Raw genomic sequence first — 13,052 nt, forward strand, 5'->3', positions numbered from 1 at the left:
TATCTGCTTTTCCCTTACGCAAATTGGTTTCGGTATTGCATCATCGCCGAGATACAGAAAACTAAATTTCTAAGCAATATTTATTTATTTTTTCTTATTTCAGCACAATATTATGAAATATAAATACACATGTATAATATATGGACAAAATATATTTTGGGTATGACCCTTTTTTATTCTAACATGACAATGCCTCAATGTATAAAGCAAGGTAAAAAAAAATGTTACAGTGTTACAGTGATGTCCTTGTGTAGGTTTCTCCTACCTCCCCATATGATCATGAAGCTCAACTAGAGTGACTATCAGGTTCTTGGTCACCAGTCCAACCAAAGCCCTTTTCTTTCAAATGCTCTGTTTGGCCAGGAGGTCAGCTGTTGACTAAAGGTACATGTTTCTGTGACCCTTCGATTAAGTATTTTTTCAGTTACCCTGGATGTGTGGTTTGATGCAATCCTGTTACTGAGCTCTACAGGCGGTTCTTTTGACCTGAGGATCTGGTTTTGCACTGATATGCATCATCAGCTCAGCTGTTGTTCACCTTTTTTTAAGACTTGTATCCCTTTCCAAATCACAACAATTCAATCAAATTTGCCAGAAGTTAACTCTAAGTATAGCAAAAGCTACATGCATTATCCTGAGGTACATTTCAACTCTTCCAGATAAGGGTAGGAATACTTCCTCATTTTGTATTTTTTTTCATGTCAGCAGAAACATTCATATCATTAACCAATCCTGGGTTTTTGGCTTTAAATCTAAGCTTCTGTCTTTCAGCAAACCAAACAGTTCTTTATTTTCAAAGCAACAGGATACTGACTTGTCCCGTCTCAAAAATGAGTCAAGCAAACATATTCATTTTGATGGCTGCCATTCCTCTAATTTTCTCACAGGTAAAATTGAACCATCCATAATTTTCATTCAATATTATTATTGACTATTTATACATTTTTTTAAGGTGTAATTATGATTGTATGTTGGATTTACTGTTCATTTGTGTTCACAGTCAGCGAGAGGAAAGGACTGTGTGTGTGAGCTGCAAAATTCTGATCCTGCTTTCCCTGAGAATAAACTCAACAATGTTGAGTTCACAGCTACACAATGCACTGAGAACATCACTTCAGAAAAGGTAGAAACATATCAAAACTTACTATTGTGATGTTTAGGGTTGCAAGTCAGGCATGTATAAAATAAAAGTTAATAATTTGCACAATAATTTGTACAAATATTTTAGTGATGCTAAATTTCTCATTCAATTCTTACCTAACGAGATGACAGAGATTGATAGGCTGGTGTTGGGTCTACAACATCGTATCCGGCAGCTTCTTGAAAATGTATCCATGCTGGAAAGAGAAGACAATGGAAATCTGTATGCAGCCGTGTCTCTACGCATTATTGAATTAGAGTTAACCGAGATTCAAGACCTTCTGGACAAACTCAACAGAACCACTAACAATTACCAGCAGCTGAGTGTAAAAGCTGCTACAGAGGTACTGTATATATACATACATTTGCATTAATTAAAATTAAAGATTAAAATACCAATAACATTGTTTTCAATAACGTAGTCACTTTAGGTGTTGTAGAAATGTATTCTGCTATTAAATGTATTAAATAAATAAATGTATTAAACAAGATTTTAATGAACGTTTTTTATTCTGTTTTGCAATGCTTCATGATAATACTTGAAATGAAGAATAAACATTTATTTAAATTAAACGAATATTTGATTAAATGTAATAACATTTATATATATATATATATATATATATATATATATATATATATACACACACACACACACACACACACACACACTCTTCTTAAACAGAGACTTTTACATGAACCATGTGCACTTTGTTCATTCTTATTTAATCCCTCTTTCTACAGCTTCAGGATATGGAGGAAACAATGTCAGAGCTGGAGAACTTTGACCAGACGCAAGTGATGGTGAAACAGCGAGAGAACCAGCGTATTAAGAGGGATCTGAACCGGTGCAAAGAAGACCTCAACAGTACATCACCATCCCCCACACTTATATCAGGTATGCATTAACTAGTTTATTATAATTACGTAACCACAGCTAAAACGTTGAAATACTGGACTTACATTTTTGCTTCTGTCTTTTCAGGTCACTGTGGTCTGGGCCGCATGGTCAATGTATCGGGACCAAAAACGTATTCCCTCACAGTGTATGGAACGTCCTACTCTTTTGGTGCTTGGGGTCGAGATGCAAATCCTGGTCCAGGAGACGAGAACAAGTACTGGCTGGTGGTGCTGTCAAGTAGTAATGCATATGGCCACTTTATCCGCCAGTATAATAGTTTAAGTACTACTATATTAGGTATAGTACCAACAGATACATACATATCAAGCTCCAACCCCACAACAAACACAATTCAGGGGTCAAACATGGTCGTGTACGCCAATGCTCTCTACTATAACTGTTACAACACGTATTCTGTCTGTCAGTTCAACATGACGACTCGTGCTGTCAGTACAGTGGCTTTACCGAGTGATACAGGTTACAATAACAAGTTTCCATTCGCACACCTCGGCACGACATACAGCTATACTGATATGGATTTTACCACAGATGAATCAGGTGTCTATGTCATATATGCAACCACAAGCAACTTCGGAAATGTAATCATCACTAAAGTCGAGACTAGTAACCCACCGGTTTTGGGCCAAACGTGGACCACTTCCCTTCACAAAAAGACTGCCACAAACACCTTCATGGTGTGCGGTGTGCTTTATGCGACTCGTTACCTGGATAAAGAAATAGAAGAGATCTTTTATTCTTATGACACCAAAACCAACGAAGAGCGATATGATTTGAAAATAAATATCAAGAAGATGCAGACTAATATTAAGTATATGAATTATGACCCTAGAGATCATCTGCTGTATGTCTACAGTGATGCCTACATTGTGACATATGAAATCATGTTCACTTAACTTGATCAATGTCTTTTATTCATCAATAATTTTACATACTTTATGTTTTTAAATGCATAATCATTTGCTTATTATACATTTTGGTTACTAAAATAAAATATGAGTGGAAATGTTCGCGCTGATTTATTAAACCAGACATAAACACTACACGCAGATACATAATGCTTACATTATGCTGGATTTATGTATTCATACCCGCACAAGTATGTATTTCACATAAGAATATTTTCATGAAAATATTGTAAAACCAAAATACCGCCATATTAAAAAACAACACATTAAAAATGCAGCATGTTTTCATTGGTACTGTGTCCTGATGCTCTGTTGTTTACTGTATATGTGCTGCTGTCCTTTCAGTTAAAAGAAAGGACCGACAGGTCACTGATAAACAAAAAGTCTTATAGTCATATTTTTAATATTGCACACAACCACAAGATGTTGCAAACATTAGGCCATATAAATGTGTCCACAGAGATAAGACAACACATCCTCCCTTATTTTTTTATTTTTTCACATTAAACTGGTAGCTTTCCAAATAGGCAAGGTAAGGTCAAAAAGAAACGTTTGATAGAAAAACCTAATATTACACCAAACTAAAAACAAACTGATAACTGCTAAGCATAAAATAAGCATTTTATTAGCAGCGATCTAAAATGCCCATTTAGGGTGAAATGTGACTGTTAATAGGAAATTAGGAATTTTATTGTATTTTGTACGGTCTGTATAACAGTGTTAAACTTAAAATAGCTTAAATAACTTAAAGACACTGTCAGTTCAGTTCAACATCATTCAGGCAAAACATGATATTTAAAAGCAAACTCTGTTGCAAGAGATGACCTGCTCCACCCAAAGAAAAGAAATCTACTCTCTTAATCTCATCAGATATTTCACCATAATGATATAGCTTTAAAAGTCTGCTCCTACCGCACAAGTTTCTCTAAAGTTATAAGGTCCCTTATTGTAGAAATGAGTCAGTCTTATATATTAATTTTGATTGTCATCCCGTTCAGTTTCTTTCAGGTAAGAAAGATAAAGTCATTTTTACATTAATTACTATTGATACCTTATTTTACAAATTACTGTCTAATATATTGTTGGAGAGTGCATATATTGGTTTTTAATTCTTTAGTTTCCTGCGATTTGTTATCCACAGTTAACAACAGGGAAAGAATGTGTGTGCGATCTGAAAAATGTAGATCCTCTATTTCCTAAAGATGAACTAAGAAATGTGGAGACCACCGCCTTGAAATGCATCAGGAGCATCACTTTAGAAAAGGTACATTTTTATTTAAACGTACATCTTTATGTTTCGTTCAAATGAATTTTAAAAGTATATTCAAATTAATAATGTAAATGTAATTATCTGCAGATGACAGACTTAGACAGACTTGTGTTGGGTCTACAACAACGTATCAAGCAACTTGAGGACAATGTGGTCAAGTTAGAAAAAGAAAACGGCAATCTGTATGCAGCCGTGTCTCTGAGGATCATTGAGTTGGAATTTGCAGAAATTCAAAACCTTCTCAACAAACTCAACAGGACCACCAACGATTACCATCATCTCAATGCACAGGCTGCGACTCAGGTGACTGACTGTACAAAAAAAAGTTGTTGAAATTACGAACAAATCCATAGAATCACTGCGATGTAAAGTATAACCACAAAGAATGAATAATTTAAATTTAAATGTAAATAAACACAAACACAATGATAATAAAAGTTATGTTTAAATAGAGGCGAAATGTAAAGCAATCAAAAAAAAATTATATAAATGACTATGCCTTTAATAATGAGGGATATCTAAATTGACTTAATAAAGGATGGGACTTTTTTTTGTGAAATATTTTTTGATTCATTATTTTCTTTTTATTAACTAAATTATTTTTCCCCCTTCTTTCTTAAAGCTTGAAGATATGAAGTACACAATGGTGGATTTGGAGAAGTTTGACAAAATGCAAGTGATTAAAAAGAATCGAGAGAAAGAAAGCAAGAAATTGGAACAGTGCAAAGATGAGCTCAAGGCTTCATCACCTCCTCCTACAGTTTCCCCAGGTATGCTAAAAAAGACCTCAATAGTCTTTTTTTTTCACTATTTAGACTGGCAATTAATATTAAGCAAATTAACAATAGCAAGTTTTAAGATCCCTGTATGATTTATAGCCATGAGAGAATGTATAAATAGACACTGAAATTTGCTATAATGAATCAGAATCAAATTTTAAAAAATGTACATTGATACACAGTAGAAATTTTCTACTTGTAGATTTAGTTTTTTCTTCTGTGTTTTCAGGGCGCTGTGGTCTGGGTCAGATGGTCAGCGTGGCCGGACCTAGAACATCTTCCCTCACTGCATACAGCACCTCCTACTCTTACGGTGCTTGGGGTCGAGATGTAAAACCTGCTCGAGGAGACGAGAACAAGTACTGGCTGGTGGTGCTGTCAAATAGTAATGTATATGGCCACTTTGTCCGTCAGTACGGCACCTTGAGTACTCTCTTATTAGGTATAGGACCGAAAGATACATACATATCAGGCTCCAATCCCACAACAAACACAATTCAGGGGTCAAACATGGTCGTGTACGCCAATGCTCTCTACTATAACTGTTACAACACGTATTCTGTCTGTCAGTTCAACATGACGACTGCGTGCTGTCAGTACAGTGGCTTTACCGAGTGATACAGGTTACAATAACAAGTTTCCATTCGCACACCTCGGCACGACATACAGCTATACTGATATGGATTTTACCACAGATGAATCAGGTGTCTATGTCATATATGCAACCACAAGCAACTTCGGAAATGTAATCATCACTAAAGTCGAGACTAGTAACCCACCGGTTTTGGGCCAAACGTGGACCACTTCCCTTCACAAAAAGACTGCCACAAACACCTTCATGGTGTGCGGTGTGCTTTATGCGACTCGTTACCTGGATAAAGAAACAGAACAGATCTTTTACTCTTATGACACCGAAACCAAAAAAGAGCGCTATGATTTGAAAATAAATATCAAGAAGATGAAGACTAATATTGAGTATCTTAACTATGATCCCCGAGATCGTTTACTGTACATCTACAGTGATGCCTACATTTTAACTTACGAGCTTGTATTTCAGTGATTTTCTATTGACTCATTTGTAACAGGGGATATTGCCTTATTTCTTATTTCACATATGTCTGTACTAAATAAAGTATCCCAAAGGTACAGTATACTAACGCTTTTAAGACTTGCAAAAACAAACAGGGGGACTGTGTTATCAGAAATATTTTATGATATCATGTCCAATTATAATTCCCTATACTTTCCTTTCACCTGTGTAGTATGTACATTTACTGTAAAAATTTAAAATGCCAGAACTGCTTGTTTAGTGGATGAAAAGCATGTGTTTTTATGTTCTACACATAAATAAACACAACACGCTTATATATATTTATTTATTTATTTATGATTTCAAATATTATACTAATTCTACACTTTTCACATATTAACCTTATTTTACTGCTATTCACAAATAGCCTTAAAGTGTACATTTTCATTGTAGTGTAGATCGTATTGTGTTCTAATGCCTATACAGTGTAAAAGTTATCATACCTGTGTCTTACAAGGTGACTAAATGAAGCTGAGTGACTTTTCAAGCAGCTACTTTAAATTAGGTTTTCAAAAATTTTATGAAAAGGTGTATGTTTGTAGAATAATGCTGCCTTCGTTTCATGTTGTAATTCTGAGATGACAACACACTATTCTACTCTAAATCTAAATGATGTGTTTATGTGACAACACTTTCAACACCAAAGCCCTTACACTCCTGAACCCGTAAGAACAATTTCTAATCTTGGAATATTCTGTGAGTTGCTTGGACTAGTGACAGATGTACCAACGTGACATGACCACCGCAATTTTCATTTTTTTCATTATTCAGGCGCTACCTCTCCAACAACAAGGAAAGCTGTGAATAAAATGTCACGTGTTTTCATTTCGGGAATCATTGTAATTACGACGTTATTTTTGAGTGAATGCACATTCAGGTGAGAAGAAAATGTTAGAGGTGTGATGTTTGGTGAGTTTGAAAAAAGACACTGACAGAGAGGTGCAGTGTAACATTTATTGTAATGACAAAATTAGGCAAAATGGCTTGAGATTTTAGCTTGTTGTGAAGTTTGGACTTTTAGATTGTATATTTTTTTATTAGCTGCGTTTGAAATACCCTCAGTTGAAGGTGTTATATGCTAACAGATAGCCATTATTATACATGTAAAGTCTCCTGTCAACTGGATTGTAGTTGAGATTGGCTATTCCAGCGGAAACCTTCTCAAAAGGCAAAGAAAGACTGTTTATCTCGTGACCAGTGACTGTATCGAAAGCATAAAACACCTCTTCTTGGTAAGTATTAACAAAGCGTGTGGCATACAAGACCCCGCACACCATAAACGTGCTGGTGACGGACCTCTTAAAGAGATGCGTCTTCCAGGTATGAGTAATATTGAGCGACAGAGGGTCTAAACGGCTCACAACAATGTTGCCGTGGTTCTCCTCAGTGGCGTATATCACCCACACGGCATCTTGATCAGCCTCCAGGTCGATATCGGTCCAATCGCGACAGCTGTAGTAGCAGAAAGGGAACTTGTTGTCGATTCCGGCACCGTCCAGTTTCATCCGCTTGGTTACTTTTGTTGTAATGTTGAAGCTGCAGATTTCAGCGGCGCTGTAGCATTGGTAAAATACAGTGTTGTCGTACAGAATGGTGCCAGAGCCCTGAACGGCATTACTGGCGCTGTAAGATGATGCAATGTATTCATCTTTGTAGTTCTTGTTGGCCATGAAGTCTTCATATGAGTTATACATCCTGATTGTGTTGCCAAGCTTGTATCCGCTCACCAGACAGTGTTCCCAATAACGCTCTGCACTGTCCCGTTTGGCCTCGCGACCCCAGGCCCCTGAGATATAGGACGAGCTGATGGAATTGAGCTTGGTAACAACTGGAGAACTTATGTTGGACATGATACGTTGATGACAAGTACCTGCAAGTGGAATTGTATGGATTGTTTATACATTTCAGATAAGCATTTTACTGACTATTTCATGACAAAAAACATCAAAACAATCTTCACAATGCTGTTGAAGAGCACCAATGAGACTACAGCGTAGATGTCAAAACGTTTCTCCACTTATTGAGAGCCGTGTACTTACTTCTGAAGTCTTCGGGTATAGTTTTACAGGTTTGCACTCGGTTGTTGAGGTCACGTAGCCTCGATTTCATTGTCTCTAGATTGAACATGTTACTTTTGTACATTGTCTTGACGTCCTTCTGTGCATTAATCAGCTGAGAGGAACACATGAGATAATGGTCAACATATATATGAATACATTTTTGTTTTCCATTTTTATCTACTTTGTCTTTTGTCATCTTCGATTCATCTTCATGGAACTTAAATGATGAGGAAACCATAATGAAAACATTTCTCTCAGTTGTTTTTTTTTTTTTTTGGGTATGGATGCAGACTGAACAAGCTTTGTGGGACAGCAGTTATCTCGAATAATGACTTTTCAGTTATAATATAATTTAAATTATGAATAAATTACATTTTTAGTGTTTCTCACAGTGATAACAAAACTTTTCACAAGACTGTAATTAAGTAAAACTACTAAAACAAATTTTAGCGATTCATATAAAGCTAAATGAATGAAAATGTAGGACTGATATTAGACGAAAAACCTAAATTTAGATGAATTATTTAGATAACTAATGGAAATAAATAACTTAATTAAAGCTAGAGAGAAATGTTACAAAAAATACAAAAAAACGTAACAAAATTATTGAAATGAGAAAAAAACTCTGAATATTAATAAACACGGTAATAGTATAAAAACACTATATCAAAATAATGTTGTTTGTTTATTTTTTGGAGACCAGTTTTATTATGAGAAAGATTTACCTCCTTGAGAAGGTCGTTTGTCTCTTTGCTGGGGCTTTTCTTGTGAGCATCTCTGGCAGTATAATAGATTTCGTCAAGTTCCTCTATTAGCTGTTGCAGATGAAGGGTGTTGTACAGGCCGTTTGTGTTCAGATACTCGAAAGGTTTCAGGCGGGCTTTGATGTTCTTAAGAGTGAGTTCCATCTTAGGTACTTGTATGCTACTGTGCTTTATCTGAAAGTTACGCCGCAAATGAGGTCATTGCCGTTGCTTTAGTTTAAGTCTGAATCTGCATGACTTCAAAGAATCTCACCTTTTTATGAAACTCTAGAAGGTTTTCCTCACAGGTCTGGAGTTGTTTTTGAATTCCCTCAAACCTCACCGCAGGAAAAGCCCAGATAGAGCTGCTTAATTTACACACGCAGGAATTATCCTTCAGTTCACCTTGAATTCTCTGAGCTTCGACAGTCGCCTGATTTACAAACATAAAGACAAATACTGTACGCACATGATACAATGTACATACATAAAGAACACCAAGATAAAATCCAGTGGCCAGAGTGGGTGGTGGAATTTTAACAAAGAAAACTTTAATTTAATCAAACGAATGTCTCTTTGTAACCGAAAGGATGATTGATTTACATGCCGCTTAAACTAAGCCAAATACAATGATTCACACATTATTGTAAGACATATTGTTTGTACTTTTTTAAAGGGTTTACTTTACTTTATATTAGGTGGCCGTAACTACTATGTACTTACATTTAAAATAATCATTTGGTACAATGCACTTATATTTTAAAAATATCTATATATACATCTGTAAATAATTACATTCATAATTACACTGTTGGACCCATCATTACACTTTAACCAACTCTTAAACTTACCCATACCACCAGACCTATCCCTAACCATACCTGTATCCCAACCTCAAAAGCAGCCAAAGTGTTATGATATGCAATATAAACACAGTAAGTACATTGTTTTTATTTTTTGATGTAAGTATATAGTAGTTAAGGCCACCACAAAACTTCTTGCTGTTGCGGCTGGCATACAAATAATCGAAGATGTGAAATATTGAAAAATAATGTCAATATAAAGAACTATAAATGCAATGTAATTTAGTCAGATAAAAATGTTTTAGTTAAGACATAAAGAAAAGAAATAAGTAAAAGATGGGACTTACTATGACTGTAAGGACCAACAGGTACGACAGCATGATGAGCAAATGACCCGAAAGGCTAAAGGTTCTACTTTAAACACACATTAAGTTGAAAATCAGCTGGTAAACAATCAAATTTTCATTACTCATGGACCATCAAAAGGTGACCACAGAGATAAGATGAAGATTGCAACAGAACCTGCTCCACCCGAAAGAAATGAAGAAACACTTTTTCACGTATCACCATGATGATATGGCTTTAAAACTTAGTTTCTGCCGCACAAAGTTGTTTATTCTGAAGTTGTAGGCTCCCCTTTCTACCTTCAGATATGAGTCGGTCTGATATATTCATTCTGATGATCATCATTCCTCTTACTTTCTTTCAGGTAAGAAAGATAAAATATAATTATAGAAACGAACTAAGTTTACTAACACTTTATATCTCATGTATTGAGAGCACGTCAATTCTTAATTTCAGAGTATTTCAGGGTTGTTCTATAAAATGTAAATTTTTATGATTTCACAGTCAGTAAGAGGGAAAAACTGTGTGTGCGATCTAAAAAATTCAGATCCTGCTTTCCCTGAGCACAAACTAACCAAAGTAGAGACCACTTCCAGGCAATGCATTGAGAGAATCACTTCAGAAAGGGTACATTTTACTTTTTTATTTTACTCAATTTTCTCATTTTGTCTGTTGTTCAAAAATGGGGCAAACTTCATTTTAAATCTAATTAAAACAATTTTGAATGTAAATATATGCAGATAACAGAATTAGACAGACTTCTGTTGGGTCTGCAACAACGTATCAAGCAACTAGAGGAGAATGTGGTCGTGCTGGAAAAGGAGGATGACACGAATCTTTATGGGGCCGTGTCTCTGCGCATTATTGAGTTAGAGTTTGCCGAAATTCAGGACCTCCTCAAAAAACTCAACGAGACCATCGGCAATTACCATCACCTCAATGCACAGGCTGCAACTCAGGTCAGTTGCTGTACAAAACTGCACTTCTTGTAATTATTTTTCTTTGCTTCTTTTGTTCTTTTGTTGGACACTAAGATTTTTCCTCAGAGGAAATGTAACTGCACTTTTGTTTTTTTTTTTAATACAGTACATTAATGTAGTATAAATGAAAAATGTGATATTTTCTTAAAGCTTGAAGACATGAAGGACACAATGGGGGAGCTGGAGGAGTTTGACAACATGCAGATGATTAAGAAAGATCGTGAGAACCAACGTGTTAAGAGGGGCCTGGAAGAATGCAAAAATAAGCTTAAGGCTACATTACCACCTCCTACAGTCCTTCCAGGTATGTTAAAGACCCAATAGTCCCTTAACTCAAGCTTCCAGAGAATTTTCATTATTAACCGGCAGAAATAGGCTACTTGATTCTTTTACTGAATTTTTTCTTCTGTGTTTTCAGGGCGCTGTGGTCTGGGTCAGATGGTCAGCGTGGCCGGACCTAGAACATCTTCCCTCACTGCATACAGCACCTCCTACTCTTACGGTGCTTGGGGTCGAGATGTAAAACCTGCTCGAGGAGACGAGAACAAGTACTGGCTGGTGGTGCTGTCAAATAGTAATGTATATGGCCACTTTGTCCGTCAGTACGGCACCTTGAGTACTCTCTTATTAGGTATAGGACCGAAAGATACATACATATCAGGCTCCAATCCCACAACAAACACAATTCAGGGGTCAAACATGGTCGTGTACGCCAATGCTCTCTACTATAACTGTTACAACACGTATTCTGTCTGTCAGTTCAACATGACGACTCGTGCTGTCAGTACAGTGGCTTTACCGAGTGATACAGGTTACAATAACAAGTTTCCATTCGCACACCTCGGCACAACATACAGCTATACTGATATGGATTTTACCACAGATGAATCAGGTGTCTATGTCATATATGCAACCACAAGCAACTTCGGAAATGTAATCATCACTAAAGTCGAGACTAGTAACCCACCGGTTTTGGGCCAAACGTGGACCACTTCCCTTCACAAAAAGACTGCCACAAACACCTTCATGGTGTGCGGTGTGCTTTATGCGACTCGTTACCTGGATAAAGAAACAGAACAGATCTTTTACTCTTATGACACTGAAACCAAAAAAGAGCGCTTTGATTTGAAAATAAATATCAAGAAGATGAAGACTAATATTGAGTATCTTAACTATGATCCCCGAGATCGTTTACTGTACATCTACAGTGATGCCTACATTTTAACTTACGAGCTTGTATTTCAGTGATTTTCCAATGACTTGATTTATTACATGAGAATTATTTTACATACTGTCTGAACTCAATAGTATGAAAAATTCGAAATGAGTTATCTTATAGTTAAAAAGAATGTTTATGTGTTTGCGGGGTTTTAAACATATAAACCCAATTAATGCAATCTATTACTTCCTAATCTATAATGTTTTACAATTATTGTAACACAGATTGCAATCATTTGTTGGGGTCTAAAGTATCAAGAAAAAAAATTTAGTTGTATACATATGATTATTTGTGTCCTATCTTGCCATACATTCAATATTCTGTTCTTTCCCTATCACCAGTGAAGTTGTTCTTTTAGTTTATAGTACGTTTAATGAACCCCAGCTTTTTTCACCATGCACACATCTTTAAATGCTTAGGTTTGTTATATGAGGTGAAGAAATGCACAAATGTATTACATTTCTTAAAATAAATTACAGCAAAGTTTTAAAAATAAGTGTGCTGGTTTACTACTATAGACATTACATACATTTATATTACATACAAGTTATACTTATGACATAAAAAGTGAAGTTATGAGAGTTAAATTTTTAATAAAATTGTAAAATAAAAAGTCATTACAGCATAAAAGTTGTAATTGACATAAAAAGTTAATTTTGACAAACTTTTGTCAGAATTATGATCTTATAATTTTTTACGCATGGCTTAAATAATTTCGGTTTTTATTCTCTTATAACTATGCTTTTTTCATATTTTATCACTATACTTTGACATTATATCATAACTATGATGAAAA

The 13,052-nt window shown here is 35.5% G+C and overlaps 4 protein-coding genes across 4 annotated transcripts; 3 read left to right on the forward strand and 1 right to left on the reverse strand.

Annotated features, from left to right (window-relative positions):
• The first annotated feature begins 738 nt into the window (after positions 1-738).
• Positions 739-3,065, forward strand: LOC122330738 (olfactomedin-4-like). The gene is made up of 5 exons (XM_043227990.1): positions 739-887; positions 1,001-1,123; positions 1,266-1,484; positions 1,885-2,038; positions 2,126-3,065. The coding sequence occupies exons 1-5, from the start codon at positions 831-833 to the stop codon at positions 2,953-2,955; spliced, it is 1,383 nt and encodes a 460-aa protein (XP_043083925.1). The 5' UTR covers positions 739-830; the 3' UTR covers positions 2,956-3,065.
• A 137-nt stretch (positions 3,066-3,202) lies between these two features.
• LOC122330739 (olfactomedin-4-like) lies at positions 3,203-6,391 on the forward strand. Its single transcript, XM_043227991.1, is given in 6 exon segments — positions 3,203-3,975; positions 4,109-4,231; positions 4,325-4,540; positions 4,860-5,007; positions 5,246-5,601; positions 5,603-6,391. Coding segments are annotated over 6 exon segments (1,371 nt in total). The 5' UTR covers positions 3,203-3,921; the 3' UTR covers positions 6,077-6,391.
• Positions 6,392-7,047: 656 nt separating this feature from the next.
• On the reverse strand, positions 7,048-10,158 carry si:ch211-194m7.8 (olfactomedin-4). The gene is made up of 5 exons (XM_043227993.1): positions 10,060-10,158; positions 9,184-9,342; positions 8,892-9,104; positions 8,146-8,278; positions 7,048-7,976 (listed from the first exon to the last, which is right to left on the reverse strand). The coding sequence occupies exons 1-5, from the start codon at positions 10,090-10,092 to the stop codon at positions 7,165-7,167; spliced, it is 1,350 nt and encodes a 449-aa protein (XP_043083928.1). The 5' UTR covers positions 10,093-10,158; the 3' UTR covers positions 7,048-7,164.
• A 119-nt stretch (positions 10,159-10,277) lies between these two features.
• Positions 10,278-12,762, forward strand: si:ch211-194m7.5 (olfactomedin-4). Its single transcript, XM_043227362.1, has 5 exons — positions 10,278-10,421; positions 10,562-10,684; positions 10,798-11,016; positions 11,188-11,341; positions 11,456-12,762. The coding sequence occupies exons 1-5, from the start codon at positions 10,365-10,367 to the stop codon at positions 12,283-12,285; spliced, it is 1,383 nt and encodes a 460-aa protein (XP_043083297.1). The 5' UTR covers positions 10,278-10,364; the 3' UTR covers positions 12,286-12,762.
• The last annotated feature ends 290 nt before the right edge of the window (positions 12,763-13,052 follow it).

Source organism: Puntigrus tetrazona, chromosome 25 (genome assembly GCF_018831695.1).
Source record: "Puntigrus tetrazona isolate hp1 chromosome 25, ASM1883169v1, whole genome shotgun sequence".
Taxonomy (NCBI): domain Eukaryota; kingdom Metazoa; phylum Chordata; class Actinopteri; order Cypriniformes; family Cyprinidae; genus Puntigrus; species Puntigrus tetrazona.

What these genes read in the sequence shown, in the direction of transcription:
- LOC122330738 (XM_043227990.1), top strand. Translation starts at nt 831, where the DNA reads ATGAGTCAAGCAAACATATTCATTTTGATGGCTGCCATTCCTCTAATT. An exon ending in TTCCTCTAATTTTCTCACAG is followed by an intron (nt 888 to 1,000) that starts GTAAAATTGAAC and finishes TTGTGTTCACAG; the next exon opens with TCAGCGAGAGGAAAGGACTG. An exon ending in AGAACATCACTTCAGAAAAG is followed by an intron (nt 1,124 to 1,265) that starts GTAGAAACATAT and finishes TTACCTAACGAG; the next exon opens with ATGACAGAGATTGATAGGCT.
- si:ch211-194m7.8 (XM_043227993.1), bottom strand. Translation starts at nt 10,092, where the DNA reads ATGCTGTCGTACCTGTTGGTCCTTACAGTCATA. An exon ending in TGTTGGTCCTTACAGTCATA is followed by an intron (nt 9,343 to 10,059) that starts GTAAGTCCCATC and finishes TTTGTAAATCAG; the next exon opens with GCGACTGTCGAAGCTCAGAG. An exon ending in TATACCCGAAGACTTCAGAA is followed by an intron (nt 7,977 to 8,145) that starts GTAAGTACACGG and finishes TTCCACTTGCAG; the next exon opens with GTACTTGTCATCAACGTATC.
- si:ch211-194m7.5 (XM_043227362.1), top strand. Translation starts at nt 10,365, where the DNA reads ATGAGTCGGTCTGATATATTCATTCTGATGATCATCATTCCTCTTACT. An exon ending in AGAGAATCACTTCAGAAAGG is followed by an intron (nt 10,685 to 10,797) that starts GTACATTTTACT and finishes AAATATATGCAG; the next exon opens with ATAACAGAATTAGACAGACT. An exon ending in ATGCACAGGCTGCAACTCAG is followed by an intron (nt 11,017 to 11,187) that starts GTCAGTTGCTGT and finishes ATTTTCTTAAAG; the next exon opens with CTTGAAGACATGAAGGACAC.